This window comes from Lemur catta, chromosome 3 (genome assembly GCF_020740605.2).
Source record: "Lemur catta isolate mLemCat1 chromosome 3, mLemCat1.pri, whole genome shotgun sequence".
Taxonomy (NCBI): Eukaryota; Metazoa; Chordata; class Mammalia; order Primates; family Lemuridae; genus Lemur; species Lemur catta.
The window spans coordinates 77,965,771-77,982,738 of NC_059130.1; the positions used below are offsets into that span (position 1 = coordinate 77,965,771).

Genomic DNA, 16,968 nt, shown 5'->3' on the forward strand with positions numbered 1-16,968 from the left:
CTACACTTATTTCCCTTTGCTTCATTTTAAAATCTTCCTTTAAAATATATTTCATTTTGCTCCACAGTATGCATTTTTCAAAATCCCCATGGAGGCGGTGTAACAGTTTTATTACTAAATCAAAAGGCTTTTCCCTGTCCCCATCTGGTTATGCCATCCCAGATCCATCTTCTGGCCTCTGCAATCAGGGGACGATCTTTCAGAGTTGAAGTGGGCACTGGCTTAATGTTTGGGTTTCTGCTTTTGTGGCTTAGAGCTCATAGGACTCTCTTCCAAGGTGAGGGCCATTTTGGCTGGTTGAGTTTTAAGAAATCTTCCCATTTTGTACAGCTCCTAACTGCTTAACCAAAGCAGGTTTGGATGTTCCCCAGGATGGAAGAGCCCCGCATCCCCAGGCTACTGCAGTAGACTGCAGAAAGAAAGCAGAACACCAGACCCTCCCTCAGCGTGAACTGTCTTCTAAGATCTCCCTACAAGACAGTATGCTCGAACGGTATAAAATAAGGCAACTCATTTTAAACAGTTATGCCAGAGTACATTCATCTCAATTAGTGTTATCTCCTTCAAAACAATCACCTTGGGACTCAACATATTTATTCAAACGATGCTGATATCACCCTAATCCTTTCTGGGAAACTGTCTTTACTGTCTGTGGCACTTTCTTTGAAAGTCCTCAGTCACAACAAATTTTATCCTTTGAGAATAGATTTGAACTTTGGAAAAAGACAAAAATTGGCTGGAGCCATGTCTAATGAATAAAGTGGGTGATCAAATCTTGTTACATCGTTTTAGGTGAAGAATGAGGCATGACTATAAAATAATGTGACTGGTCTTCCCAGGTGACCCATAAACCGACTGGCTGAAAAATAATTCCCATAGAGGAGTTTCAAAATGCTTTGAGCACTAGACGCATCACTGGAGTAAGTGTGCGGTTCCCAGAGTGGCGATTTGGCAGGGTACAGTACTAATTTGAATATATAAGTTCAAATATGTTTGTAAAAAAAAGAAATCTGATTGCTTACACTCATGAAAATGAAGAAAGTATTCTCCTGGAGAAATTTCTCCTCCTTTTTTTGACAGCCTGGTCTGCTTTGGACAGGAAGTCTGCTGAGAAAAATAGACTTGTCTCCTGCAGAAAAGCCTTCACCAGCCGCATGACCCTCCCACGCACACTCTTCAGTCCCAGGCTGGCCCTGAGCTCCCATGGCCATCTCTTTTCCCTAACGTTATTCCTCTTGTAATACCCAACGGTAACTGTCTGCTTTTTATATGTCAATCTTCCCCATTCCATTGGAGGCTTCTAGAGAATGAGGACATCTTTAATTCTGTCTCTCCAATGCTCAGGATGGTGCACACAGAAGCGTGGGACACTAACTAATTCCACTGCTCTTGACACAAACCCTTGCCTTTGCTACTCATGCTCCTGGAGTTCCACTTGCTAATTATAACTTCCTCTGCCTGGCAACCAAAACTGGACATTGGGTCCATGCAAAATGCACCCACACAAATGCATAGAGACTGTTAGACTAATGGTTGCTTAAGGGTGAAGGGGTAGAGGAGCAAGGGAGACTGACTGCGAAGGTATTAGATTTCTTTTAGGATCATGGAAATATTCTGAAGTTAGATGGTGGCAATGGCCGCATGACCCTGTGAATATACTAAAAATATTGAATGGGCAAATTCACTTTAAATGGGTAAATTGTATGGTATGTGAATTATATCTCAATAAAAGTAGTTTATTTAAAAAGTCCCCCACAATGGAAACGTTTGTGCCTGGGTTCATTTCTAAGGTGGAGGTTGGGATAACTGACAGCCAAGGTCTCTTCCAAAAATCTATTCACCTATATAAAACTAAGTTTTGTCTTCTTTGCATAACCCTACCACTTGAAAATGACTGAGTGATTTGCACCAAATTTGGAAGGAATGCTTAGCACGGTGTAAGCTGTTGGTTGTTCTCCAACATCAATTCTCCCCTTGACATTTAGTTTGTCAAATCCCGAATGTTTAGCTTGACACATAGCACCCAAAACAAAATTATATTTCCCAGCCTTCCTTGCTGCTAGAGGTGGCCGTAGTTCAGCTTGGGCCAGTGGGACATGAGTGACACAGACATGTGCACTCTGAGGAAGGTGTGCCTCCCTTCCTCTTTCTCCCCGTGCTGTTGGCTGGAATGAAGGTGGTGGTGGTCAGCCACGTCGGACCACGCAGGTAAGGGCAATACCCTAGGGAAGGCCGAGCAACAGAAGAAAAGGAACATGGATCCCCTTGCATAATGGAGCCACACACCAGCCTCGCACTGCCCACATCTAGTCAAGGAAAGAAAGGGTTCTATTAATATTACTATAAATTTTATTTCAAGTACCTTATTTTGGAACTCTATTATAGCAGCCAACTAATAAGAAAGATTGGTATTCTGTACCAAAACAGAATCCAAAACATGTGGCACTAGCATGCTTTTTTATTTTTTTTGGCATGGCAAAATTGTTACCTCTAGTAGCAGACCACTGGCCAACCAAACCCAAAGCTCAAGGCAAATGGTTGGCAGAATTTATAACATGAGTGCTTGTCTACTACTTGTTGCCACAGTAAAGACAGGAGCTCAGGCAAGGCCTGGCCATTCTGCACACAGAAATGAAGGAGGTTATGGCTTGCTAAGAGATGTTTCCTTTGACTGTGGCCTCCAAAGGATGCCGCCCAAGTCCAGGAATTTGTGGCACTGCAGAGCTGAGATGGCGACTATCTGTACACCCAAGCTAAAGCAACTGTACATCAACCAGCCAGCTTAGCAGAAATGGCTGTCTCCAGTCTTTCCCAGGATTCTCTGTCAGACAGCAGGAACCAGCCCACCAGCCAAGATCAGATTCAGGAGACCACCTTCTGATCCAGCCTCTTTTCCTATTGTCTCAAGGTGGACATGAGTAATGAAGAAATCAGGGAAGGGACAGAGCATAGAGGCCAATAAATATAAGTCAAAGTTTTCAGGCTCCAAAACTATCTAGACAAAGGCTGAGCAAGTAGGCTCACACTTGTCATCCCAGCACTTTGGGAAGCCAAGGTGGGAGGATCACTTGAGGCCAGGAGTTCAAGATTAATCTGGGCAACATAGCTAGACCCCATCTCTAAAAAAAACCAAAATAGCCAGGAGTGGTGGTGTGCACCTGTAGCCCCAGCTACTTGGGAGGCTAAGGCAGGAGGATCACTGGAGCTCAGGAGTTTAAGGTTACGGTGAGCCATGATTAGACCACTGCACTTAGCTTGGACGACAGAGTAAGACCCCATCTCTAAGAAAAAACAAAAAGAAAAAAAAAAAAAACCCAAAACTATCTAGATGAGAACTTTCGCTGTGGTTACCAGCACATGGAACTGATCAGAATGAGCCAGAAGCCTAAGTGGGAGACAGAACTGTATAGTGAAAGAAACCACAAGCCTGGCCTACAAAAGCAACCCCTGCCTCTTACCCTACCCCTCAACTAGCACCCAACTTTCATCAGCAGGAAGAAGGTTGTAAAAGCTGTGCAGACCCCCAAAAGGGCTTTCAGGGCCAACTCTCCAATGTCCACTGCTAAGTGAGCAAGAGGAAAGAGAGTTCCTCCCTGAGGGCAGAACCAGGGCTCCCTGCGGACCTACTCCGTTGCCAGGGCAGGGAGTCTGTGTTCCCAGCCAGCACAAGGGGAACACTACTCTGGCTGGTGACTGCTCTCCATATATAACTATATATAACCATAACTCCCTCTCTATATAGTTATATAGTTACATATACAGTTAGTTGGGGGAAAGTGCTGATAATTTGTCTTTAGATTTACTGACTGTTGAACCCCAGGGGGTCACACATGGGCCTGATGGAGAGAACTCTGCATCTCCCAGAGCTCGTGGACACTGAGTACTGCCTGGGTACCTGGCAGGAATCTGGGGTGTCTCCCCTGGGGAGGAGCGAAGTGTTTTATGGGTGGGAAGAACAGCGGGTGTGGTTATCTGCATGGCCAAAGAGGTGGGGCATGGCACAGATTTCTAGTTTTCCTTCCTTCTCTTAAGGTAACAGAACCACCCATTTTCAGCTGACCACATACCTTCCAATACAAAGTCTACATTTTTCAGCCCTTCTTGCAGGTAAATGTGGCCTGTATGATAGATCTAAACAATGGATTGTGAGCAGGAGTGAGGTGTACGATTCCCAGATCATAAAAAGAAAAAGCACTTTGCTCTGTCTTTTTCCCACACCCGCTAGCTGAAACGTGGATGCGGTGGTGTGGAGCCTCTGTGACCAGGGGGGCAAGTGCAACACTTTCAAGTTGGCCGAGCAGCAAGACGGAAGGAGGCTGGGGCCAAACACCATGGCCCCACCACACTAGTCTTGGCCTGCTTACACCAAAAGAGAGAAAAACTTCATATTGTTTAATTCACTATTGTTTTGAGTCTCTGTTACCACAGTTGAATCTATATAATTGTACAAATTATTTGACTTAAAATATAGGCGACATGGTGTACATCGAATTTCACTTTGGGAGGCATCTCAAAGCATCTTCTTCCAGAGCAACCAAAACTGAGCTACCATGTCGAACCAAGCCTTGCTGGAGAAATCTAACAGAGAGTTCAAACATAAACCAGGTAGGAAGCCACAGGGGCATCATGCTCCAAGCCGCAGGTGTTAGTTATGATTAAGATGCTTCCCTTATGTGCAACCTGAGGAACAGCAGGAGTTTGCAGTGCAGTCGCAGCACACAGGTATTTAGCTCGCACAAATTTAACAAGTATGTAACTGCCAGGGAAATGAACACAAAAAGAATGAGATTTAAATAGCGTGGCCAATTCTGCCACCATTTCACTCAAGGACCACATGCCCGTGCTCAGTCTTAGTCTTCCCAGGCCTCTCAAAGTATGACCATCTTGCTGTGCTGTTGTTCTGGCATTTAAAGACATACAAATTGTTATGCATGTTCTTCTCCAATGTGCTACTTTCCTACAGAATTTTAAGGATGATTCTGACTGAAGTTTCATCTTCCACTTGAACCCTAGAACCCCCCCATGATAAAATGTGACTTCCCTGTATTAACTGGAGGATAGTTAATGACTTGCCCCATTGACCCCAGGAGGCCATGTGGTCCTAGGATTATATTCTACTGGCTCAGTTTTCACTTTTTATGTGGATCATCAAAGGAAGAAAAACAGTTGTGCCTCGATGTGCATTTTCCCTCTTCTTTTACTTTGTGATTCTGTAAGCCGGTTTTGATTCAATTCAATAGTGAGAAAAGTGGCTTTGATCCAAGTAGCAAGATCCGCACACCTCCTCACTTCAGAGGTTCATTTCCTGCTTAAAACCTCACCCACATTGGCACTGCTCTCAGCCACTCTCACTGGGAACCTGGGATGTGGAACACGGTCCAACATCTCTCACGTTCTAGGAACAGCCGGGACAGTTCCCAGTTTCTTTGCCTGACTTTGTAACCTGGGACACCTGAGAGGTTTGTTGTAGAGAAGAAATGAGGCAATACATGCAGGAATGTCTTGTAAAATATAAAACATGAGGTGTATTCTTAGTGCAGTTGCTTCTTGTAGAGTATGAGATAGAAATACAGAGTTTGGGGACACGACAGGGGGAGTCTCCACTTTAACATGCCAAGCTCTCTCATCTCTGGTTCTGCCTGGTACATTCTTCTCTCCTCTTCACCTTCAGGTCTGGGTTGTCACTTCCCTCCTCCCTCTGTCTGAACCAGGCCCACATCTTTTCTGCTCTCATGGCCTGCCTTGCTCACCCCCATCACAGCGCTGACTGTAGCTTGTAGCAGTTGTGCTTGCTTGTCTGCAACCCACCAGCCTCCAACACAAACCTTCTTGACCTTGAGTCCCGAGCCAATGAGGACTGGGCCTGTCTTGTTCCCTGCTGCACCCCAGGAGACAGTATAGTTTAACTGATAAGCTCATTTTGAGCTCCCTGCCAGGGTTTATGATCCCCACCCTGGTTGATTTGACTCCAACTGGAGTCACCATGCTGATTAAACCTGCTGGACTCACACAACAAAGCAGCCATTTCAATTCACTCTTGAGTTACAGAGGTGCTTGTGAGCAGATTGGAGTACAGCATAGGGAACTAATATTTGGTGAGGACTTTTGTCACTTACTCCATAACCTTGCTATGTGGTGACCTGGAAGGAAAATACTCCTTGGGCTGAATCAATTGTGCTTAAAGCAGCCAAGAACAAATTCATGTATTAGCTGCCAAAATAAGCCATGGGGATATATATGTAAAGGAAAACAAAATCTTACCCTCCCTGCATGCCATTGACAACAGCTTTTTAAAAAAGAAACCAAACTGAAATCTGGGAAGATTCCAGTGAAGTATAGATGGTTACATCAACCCAGCACAGTACAGCTTGGTATTTGCCAAAATCATTCTGTATAGAGACCTCTTGCAAACTCACCGGACTCATTTGCGTATTAAAAGCTCTGAAAGTCCTACTTAACATTGCCCAGTCCAGTTTCCCCAAACTATCAACTAGGATAGAATAATAATCTCCAGAACTACTTGAGATATACTTATTTATGGAAAAGATCAACCGGATGAAATATCAGAAGACTGGAGTCCTATTTCCAGCTCCACTAGCAGGCTGGACAAGTCAACTGAATCTGCACTACCACCTGTCTATTGCATTTCACCTTTTCAGAAACATTTTGGGGTACTCACAAAGAGGAAAAAGAAAAGAAAATATTTCCAATGTTAAAAAAACTAATTTTCAAGGTGTTTTTGATTCATGATTAAATCTTTATTGGTATGACTTAATTAGCATTCCCCACTGTGTTTCTTCAGGGCTGTCTTTACTCCTTGGAGACTCAGCTCAGTGGTGATGGGGGAAGGCATGGGAAGGGGGACTTCCAATAGCCAAAGTTTTAAAAAAAAAACAAAACGCAGCTTATATCTATCTGCACATCCCAAGGCTAAGGCACACCCTTCTCACTCTTTCCAAACAACCCCCTTTGTGATTTCTTTCTTCTTTGAAGACCCCAGTTGAGAAAAGTCTCCAAATTCTCCCAACTGAAGCCCTTGGTGAGCCCTGACTTACTTAACACACACCCAGGAGCTGTTGTAAAAAGGTGGATCCCAACTGTGAGCACAGCTTCCTGGATATGTCTCTGTGGACTTCAAGGGAATTTAGGGGAGAATAAATGGATCAATTCAAACTTTCCTGCTTCACTTTCTTAGAAGTATAGCTCACTCAAAACATTCTCCTGAAATTCTTCTGAAGTCCGAACAAGTCCAGACTACACCACTGTGACATAAAAATTATTTTGATTCTCAAGAATGCAAAAACAAACACCACATCTCCTCTCTAACAATTTGGAACCAATAGATGAGCACACACAGGCACAGAGAGAAGTAAAAGTCATTGGAAATCAAGAATAGGGCAGGGGAGAGGAGAGGAGGGGTAAAAACCTACCTGTCAGGTACAGTGAACACTATTCGAGTGATGAGCACACTAATATCCCTGACTCACACATTATAAAAGCTATCTATGTACCCAAAACATTTGTATCCCCTTAATATTTTTAAATAAATTTAAGCAAAGAAAAAATACAACAAAAATTATTTTGAGCTGAAGGCATTTGAAAATAGGCTTTTCACTAAACTCCCTTTTCTGCCTTAAAAGCAGAGCATGGCAAAAGAACTCACTTGTCATCAAGTCCCTCCCTAGGAGTTTCACAACTGACTCTTCGTACCATACCTAAATAGACTCTGTCACAAAACGATCCTATCTCCCATCTATTCTCTTAAACCCATTTACCTTTCCTAAAAGTCATGTTTTCCAGCAAGTGCTCTTCTCCCCTCTCCCTTCCCCTATTAAGATGGTATAGGCCAGGCGTGGTGGCTCACACTTGTAATCCTAGCACTCTAGGAGGCCGAGGCAGGAGGATCGCTCAAGGTCAGGAGTTTGAGACCAGCCTGAGCAAGAGCCAGACCCTGTCTCTACTAAAAATAGAAAGAAATTAGCTGGACAACTAAAAATATATATAGAAAAAATTAGCCAGGCATGGTGGCACATGCCTGTAGTCCCAGCTACTCGGGAGGCTGAGGCAGGAGGATTGCTTGAGCCCAGGAGTTTGAGGTTGCTGTGAGTAAGGCTGACGCCACAGCACTCTAGCCTGGGCAACAGAGCGAGACTCTGTCTCAAAAAAAAAAAAAAAGAAGATGGTATAAAAGCCCCAAATTCTAACTGTCTCCTGTCACATTTTTCTGTGAACTCCCACATGTATGAATAAAGATGTCTTTTTTGTTGTGAATTTGTCTTTCACAGTTTAATTCACAGGCCCTCAATATATAACCCAAGAGGGTAGACAAAAAGTTTTTCCTACACTACAAAGTCCAAGAAAGAAAAAAAATTATTGTTAAATGCTTGATCAATGGTAATTATACCTCTTATTATCCTAAGATAAATTTATAATACAATAATGCTTGTAATATACTATATGTAAAACTTCATACTATATTGGGAGCTTTTGTATAATAAAAATTTCTACTACCTTTGTTTTACTTGGAGCATCAGGTTGGATTAACTTACTGTCCTAACATCAGTAGAACACTGATAATACAAGTGTCACTCCAACAGTTTCCAGGTGAAAAGGGGCTGCCAGGTACCTTTAAATATGTTTTCATCTAATCCTCACAACAGCCTCTCTGGGTATGTATTATCATTCCCAATTTTTACAGATGGGGAAAAAAGGATCAGAAATTAAATAACTTGCCCAGGAGAAGAGTCCCCAACTCCCCTGATTTTTATTCATTCTGCCTAGAATTCCTCCCACCCAACAAATTCATCTTGGGAACTCAAAACTCATTCTTTAAGACTTCATCCTTCTATGAAGCCTTCCTCACTTCTTCTTCTCCTTCCAAGTATAGTCCTCCATGCTCTTGTTCCTAAAATATCTGCCACAGACCTCCAGCATAACACCTAATACATTGTGCTGTCTGCTTATTTCTTTTTAAGGTTGTCATGAGCATCTTCTTTTAAGAGACAGGGTCTGGCTATGTTGCCCAGGCTGGAGTGCAGTGGCTATTCACAGGCATGATCACAGTGCACTACAGTTTTGAACTCCTGGTATCAAGTGATCTTCCTGTCACAGCCTCCTGAGTTGCTGGGACCACAGGAGCACTGCCCAGCTGTTTGTTTATTCATCTCAACCTCCTCTGTTAGACTATGTCTTTACTGAGGGCAAGACAGGAAAGCACAATCTCTTTTGTATTTTGTATCTGAAGCACAATGTCTGATACAAATCAAGCACATAATAAATATTTGATGAGAATACATTTATTGGTCACCAACCATAAGCTGGAATACAAAAGTGACTCACAATTCAGAACAACTAAACAAAGATTCATTGAATGCTACATTGTTCTAGCTATTGCAGACATAGGTAAAACACAGATCCTGTCTTAAAGAAGCTTACTCTCTAGTGGGGGAACTGTGACATGTAAACAGATAATTTCACTTGAATTTGATTAAGCTATTCCAGAGGCATCTACGGGAGAGGAGCACTTACTTAACAGGCAAAGGAGAGCGGCAGGCATGGGGTGTCGGGGAAAGCTACCTGAACTGAATCATACCAGAAGAGGAGTAGCATATTTAAATCCCTGGTGATTTAACAATAAAAGAGAGAGAATAAAATCAGGAAGCAGTAAGCTGAGAACAGAAACCCAAGAACAGCTGGGGTGTAGGTAGGGCAGGCAGTCCATGAAGGAACTTTCAAAAGGTGTGAGTAGTATCAGGTGAGAGAGATCTAGGCAAGGGAGCAAGAAATTTAAAAGAACAATATCAGCAGTGCCAAATTCAACAGAAAAGTCAAATAAGATAAGGCCTAAAGTGTGTTCCATGGACTTAGCAACCAGAAAGTCACCAGTAACTTTGGCAAGAACAATTTTGGCAGAGCGGTGGAGGGGGCAGAGGCCAGATTGCAGTGAGGTGGTGAGTGAATGGCAGGTGAGGATCAGACATGGTGAATGCAGGGAACTTTTACCAGGTTGGCTAAAAGAGAGAAGAGCAACAAAGTAGTAGCTAAAGGATAATGAAATTTCAAGAACTTTTTTTTTAGTCTTAACTAATTATTTCCTTCACACCCCACATTACTCCCAAATGGACACATTTGGATCCCTAAGACTCCCACTATAGTGTAAACTCCTTAATGATGAGTCTTGTGTCTGAATCCTTTTATCCCACACATTTCTCTGTACGTGGGATAGGCTCAGGATCTGCTGAATGAATGAAATGTGAATTCAGCACAGGTGGTAACAGAGAGATGAAGGAATCTAATGGGATACAGCTATTGTTTGTTCTTTTATGGGAATTTATGCTTGTCTGAAAACTCAGAAGCACAGAGAAGACAAATCCAGACAATCTTCCCTCACTGATGCTTATAAATGTTTGACCCAGGGAGGGAGATGTAAATAGGGCCCAGTTTAGGTTTTGGAGACTGGAAAATAGATCTTTAGATTCAAGTGTCCCTTCATTCTCAGAAGCCGTTCAAGTTCTTGGGATTGGCAGGTCTATACTGGATTCTCAGCGATGTCATTACAGTTCTTGGAAATTATTTAACCTGCCTAAGCTTCAGTGTTCTCGTTGGCAACCTGAAGACACCCATATTACCGTCCACCTTACAGGGGCTGCAGGAGGTAAATGAGACCCCACGAATGAAGTGCTTATCATGGTGCTTGGCAAAATGTCTTTCAACATGTCAATAAAAGAAGGTAAACAAAGTACTACTAAAGTGAATAAAAATATCCATTTTAGGGAATGAGTTCCAGAAGAGTTGGGTGTAAGTCATGCTATTTTAAATATGGAAAGAAAACTTGCTCCTTAGAAGAACGCCTTAGAAATGTTTGACAAAAGTGGATAATTAGCCCCAAGTTACCAATTTTATAAATCCACATTTTCATGTATCAGATTTACTGAAAAGCCTATTTTTAAAGTTTCACCTATTCGAGTGGATCTGCCCAATTAAGTCTGTTAACGTTCCTTAGTAAGGAATGGGGGGGGGGCCGGAACCAAGGTGTTGCATCAATTTCCTGGCTTACCGCGACAACTTACGTAAGAGAGCCCCCGGGTATACTGTTTCTGTTCTAATGAGAACTCAGCTCCAGCCCCCTCGGGGGAACAGATCTAGAACGCCATGGATTGTTCAAAAGCCTGCGCCTCGGCGAGCGGACCACGCGAGGACAGGAGCTCTCTACCAACGCAAAGCAGTGGGTAGGGAGAGAGATTTGGCACCTGCCTGCTCAGAGCTGCTGGCCTGACGCCCCGAGGGGTGGATGCTCTCGCCACCCTTGCCCTAAAGCGCCGGGCTCCGAGCCAGCGGGAAGCGCCAATCCTAGACCAGAATAGCAGGCAAGCGGCGGGATGCGGGGGGGGGGGGGGGTTCTGAGCAAGGCGAGGCCGTCTAAGCTTTCCTGGTTAAGGCGACTGCACTCCGCACTGCAACAGTATCTTCAGAGGTAGCAAAGGTTACTGTAAATGTCAGAGGCCTCGGGAGGGGAGGGGCGAAAGGAGGAGAGTCGGGCGGGCCTCCCAAGGTCAAGCCCGGCTCCCGCGCCTCCCCGCCCCCTGGGAGTCAGGCGAGCAGCTCAGCCGGGCCCCGTGGCCACTTCCCCCCACACGGCGACCTCCGTCGGGCCTCCAGGCCAGAAGAGCGAGCGCACAGGAGCGGGAGGTGGAGACTGGGCCAGCCACGCACGGAAGTGGCGGGGCCCCGAGCTAGGCAGGGCGACACGGGCCGCACGTCGCGCACGCGCCAGGGGCGCACGCCGCGCAGGAGCCGGCGCGTCCCTTACCCCGTTGGCGGCGGCGATGCGGGCGATGAGCTGGATGGCCTCCTTCATGTAGAACCTGCCGTCCCCGCCCACCACCAGGGTGGCCTCCTGCCGCAGCGCCGGCTCCACCGTGGAGATGATACTCTGGATGAAATTCTCCGCGTAGTTGGCGCTGCTCTGGAACACCTTCACCCGCTTCCGCAGCCCGCTCGTGCCCGGCTTCTGGTCCGGGTACGCCTGGGTCTTAACAGTCACGATCTTCACCATGGTGGCGACTCTCTGCCTGGGGCCGAAGCGGACACTGCTGGCGGCGGGCGGCCACGGCTAGGGCTGCAGCTGCTCTGGGGTGAGGGCGCGGCGGGTGGGGGCTTTGCCGCTCTCTTGGCCGCCGCGCTTGGCCCTCCTCCTTAAAGGGACTGGGGACCGGGTCCTCCCTCCGCTGCCGGCCCACCTCCCTGCTGGTGCAGCCGGGAGGGGAAAGGGGAGCGCCCTCGCTAGGCCTCCCGTGAAATGGGTGGAGCCTCTCAGACTTACCCTCCCCCTGGTAAACCAATTCGCTGTAAAAGGAAGTCTGCAACTCCTCCCCTAAATGTAGGGGCAGAGCTTGGGGTAGAGACCTGGTCGTGGGGCAAGGACGTGAGGCAGGGTGGGATTTCCTGTGAGTTGGCTAGTGTATCATGTGTACATAACTTTCTGGAAACCTGTTGGGAGGGACTGAAGTGCCGGCCTCAGCCACATTTCATGATTTCACGACTCCTTATTTTTTCTGTTCTCTCCCCAAATGGAGGGACATTTGAGTTAGGAAAAGGAATCGACTCCAAAGATCTAACTCATTGCTTTCCATGTTTCCTGCTGCACCACACACTTTGCTTCCATCGGTGAGGGTGGGTTTACAAATAGCTATGATTTATTGAATGTAGTGTTTCTAAACTTCACTGAGGTACAGGCTTTATTTTTCCCTTTTTTATGCTTACAAAACTGAAATTCAAAGAATAAAATGCCTTGTCATCGCCACACAGCTAAGCACATCCAGGAGGCCAATTCAAATGGGTCTGGCTCCCAAACCAGGGTTCTTACCATGATTTGCCCGCCACGTCACCAGGTTTGGCAACTAGGAAACGTACAGGGAGGCCTTGATAAATATAGGTACAAATATAAGGTGAGGTCGAGTATGAATACCATCAAAAGAAGCCAGTTATTCATGTAATTGAAATTCAGTGATCAACAAGAACTGATGTGACAGGAAAGGGTTCGTGGAGGGTAACAGGATCAACCGAGGGCGTTTGATTATTAAGTAGGAAACTTCAGTCTTTCCTTTAGGTTTAGCATCTCCCTTGATTTGGTGAGAGCGATTGTCTCCTCTGATCAAGAAATGTGTCATTTTGGTGGGTGGAAAAAAACTTGACTTTACAAGATGTGTAACCTTAGGAAAGTTAGTTAATGTCTGTGGGCACCCATTTCTTTACTATAAATGAATATAAAACCTATCTTGGAGGATTTCTGCAAGAATTAGTGGGGTTTTGTATGTCAGTAATTCTCAACCATAGATACACAGTACAATTACCGGGTATACTTTTGAAATGGCCCAGGCTTCCAGCTCTAGTGCAAACAAATTCAGTCATAATCGGCCGATGAAAGTTAACCATCTAGCATGGTGCCTTACACATAAAGGCCCCCAAATATTATCTCCCCCTCCCCAATTCCAAAACCAGAACTTATCATTAACCTGTGAATTAGATTATCTTCATGCTTCTTTCAGGGTTAATTGGTGTATCTTGACCAAGCAGGGAGGCTGGTGAGTGCTGACTCTCAGAAACCAAGTGTCAAAATATATGTTGATATAGTATATGTTATGTAGATACCGTATGTGTTGATAAAGTTACAATAGATGAGTTTCAGTGGCAAATGATATGTGAAAACTGAATCCTGCACTGCTAGTAATGATTTCTAATATTTACACAAGAGTTCACAGTTTACAGAGCAGTGTACTCTCATGAGTTAAGTAATATAATCAAGCCTCTTTTATAGATGAGAGAAGTGAGGATAGAATGGTGAATGTTAGGTTACCTAACTCCACAAAATAAAAATATAGCATAGAATCAGAGTCTTAGAAATACCTTCCTTAGAGTTGTATGGTTTAAATTAGATTCTGAATATAGAGCTCCTACCACAGCACTAATAAATAAGTACTCAGTAAATGGTAAATATAAAGTGGTGGGCTCAAGTTCAGATCCCATGCTCTTTCTATTAATATATTCATCACTACCTTTGGAAGTAGGATGGGCTTTTCATTTAAAAGGAACTGATCTATACTTCTGTCACCCTAGAAGTTATAACAATTGGCTTTAACTGCATAGCAAACCAGTCTAAATCTCAGTGGCTTAAGACAACCACCATTTATTATTATTGCTCATAATTCTGTGAGCTAACTGGGTAGCTCTGCTGGTCTGGGCAAGACTCTGCTGATCTTGGCTGGACTCCTGGGGTAGAGAGATCTAAGGTGGTCCCCATGATTCTTGCTTCCTGGTAATCGTGCCTTCACACAATCCCTTTTTATTACAGGTCGAGTATCCCTTATCCAAAATGCTTGGTACCAGAAGTGTTTCAGATTTTGTATTGTTTCACATTTGGGAATATTTGCATCTTACTGGTTGAGCATCCCAAATCCAAAAATCCAAAATTTGAAATGCTCCAATGAGCATGTCCTTTGAGCATCTTGTTGGTACTCAAAAGGTTTCAGATTTTGGAGCATTTCAGTTTTCAGATTTTTGGATTTGGGATGCGCAACCTGTACTTCTCTACTGCTGTTTAACAACCACAAACTCAGCAGTTGAAAACACCACCCATTTATTATGTTACAATTCTATAGGTCAGAAGTCTGGGCGGGTTTGGCTGGATTCACTGTTCAGGGTATATAATAAGACTGAAATCAAGGTGTTTGCCAAGGTGGGCTCTTATGTGGAAACTCTGGAAAGAATCTGCTTCCAAGTGTTAAAGATAAATAAAATTAGAGGCCCCACTTTAGATACCCCAAGTCCAACCACCTATCCATAGCCATGTAACCAATAATTAAGTCATCCTGATTTCCCTGCAACATTGCTCTAGTCACAAACAAACCACAAAATGTCTCTGTCAGCATGACTCAATGAAAGTAAGCCAATCAGCTACAGACAAATCAGCTTAAACAGCTCTGCTTGCCTTAAAAAGAATGTTAATATATAACAGTCAATTATGAAAAAGGTCAAAATACTTCTTCCTTTATGTTTTATAAGCTGCACTGTAATTGCTGTGAGTTGGGCGGGCATCTTATCACTTTTGGCTAAAAGTCTCCCAGTTTGTAAACTGTTTTTTATATGCACGATAAACTTTAAATTTTTTTTAAAAATTTTGATCTGATTTTATTTTTGACACAGCTCATTCAGATTGTTGATAGGAACCCTTTTCTTGCAGTTTTAGGACTGAGACCCCCATTTCTTTGCTGGCTGTGAGCCAGAGTCCACCCTCTTACTTTGAGTCCTTCTCATGATTGAAATTTCTGATTTCCTCTTCTTCCAAAAGCCAAAGAAAACTGTTTTTTAAAGAGTTTGTGTGATGGGATTAGACCTATCTGTATAATCTCCCTTTGCCATGTAATGTTCATAGAAGTGATAAATCATATTCACAGGTTCTGCCCATACTCGAAAACTGACTTGCAGAGATTTCCAAGTTGTAGTATTTACAAAAAACCAGCAGAATGATTCCTATTCCCCCATGGTGGCAGTGAAGTTGGGAAAGAAGCCATTGGACCTAAGGAGCACATACAGACAGAAATGAGAGAATTCTTGGCAGTGTGGACCAATGACCAAGAACACGAGAGGATGATTATATGCCTGCAGAGACATTTGGTATCAAAGGCCAGATGTTCTTCCCAAATGATTCGGCACTATCTAAGCTAACTATATCATGGCTCCAGGTGGGCTATCTCAGTGGAATGAAATAGAAATCAAGATGAATTCTGAAAAAAAATGTTTTATTTACTGAACACCTAACTTTGTGGGCTGAGATTTGCATCTGCTTATAGAAATCTGAGAGTTTCTGCCACCCGAGCAGAATGAAATTTTGAAAATATTAAGTTGTTATAGAAACAGTAAGTTGTCTTTCTTGCATAGTTTGTGGTAATACATGTACCCCTTTCACCTGTTTTCTAATTCATATTTTTTCATGTTCATATAGTATTTCTACTTTCATTAATTAATCCCAATAAAAATCCAAGATGCAAAGATTTATCAAAATATATTCTAAATGAGAATTACTTACAATATGGGCATAAGTAAATAGTATAACATAAACAAAATTGTGTACATATTATTACAGTTGAGTATTTTATTTCTCTAACAAATATGCACACACACACACACACACACACACACACACACACACACACAAAAGACTAGAAGGAAATATACCAAGATAAGTAACAATGATTACCTCTAGGTCATAAGGTAGGTAAGGTAATACTTATTTTCTTATTTGTTTTATCTGGATTTTCCAGATTTTCTATAGAGAATTTGTATTATTTTTATAATAAAAATACATTAATTTTTTTCTCTGAAGTACCTTTTAAGTGGTAATTCTCATGTTATTTCATTAATGAATTATTCTTTACCCTTTAGATGATATTCATTTGTGTATTGATTCATTCACCCTACAAGTATGTTTTGAACTTCTACTAAATGCCAGGTCTTTGAAAGGCATTAAATGAACAATTCAAAGTGGTTGCTGGTCTCACAAATATGTTGAAGGAGACAGTTGCTGAATAAGAAGTCATAACTGTGATAAGGGCTACAAAGTACAGGTGTCGTTAGAGTGTGACTAGGGAGATCTATCGCTGGAGGGAGTCAGGGGCGATATGCTGGAGGAAGTGATGTATGAGCTGAGGCCTGGAAGGAAGAGTAGTAGTTGGCCAGCGAAAAGGGAGGAAGAGCATTTTATTCCAGGGGTGGGGGAAGGTTTGATATAAGAAAGAATTTAGTGTCATCAAGGACTTGAAAGGCAGCCAGTGTAACTGGATCATAAAAATTGATGGGTAGAATGGTGGGCTTGATCGTAGAGGGCCTTCTAGATAGTGTCAAGCATTGGGATCTTTATTATAACAGCAATGAGCAACGAAAATGGTTTTTAAAAATTGTGGTTAAAACATA

The 16,968-nt window shown here is 43.4% G+C and overlaps 1 protein-coding gene across 1 annotated transcript in view; it reads right to left on the reverse strand.

Annotated features, from left to right (window-relative positions):
* Positions 1–12,320, reverse strand: part of PGM1 (phosphoglucomutase 1) — a 61,716-nt gene extending 49,396 nt beyond the window's left edge. Inside the window, exon 1 of the mRNA XM_045547844.1 lies at positions 11,810–12,320. Within this exon, the coding sequence (XP_045403800.1) occupies positions 11,810–12,055 (246 nt within the window). The 5' untranslated portion in view covers positions 12,056–12,320. The remainder of the gene's footprint in view (positions 1–11,809) is intronic.
* Positions 12,321–16,968: the final 4,648 nt, after the last annotated feature.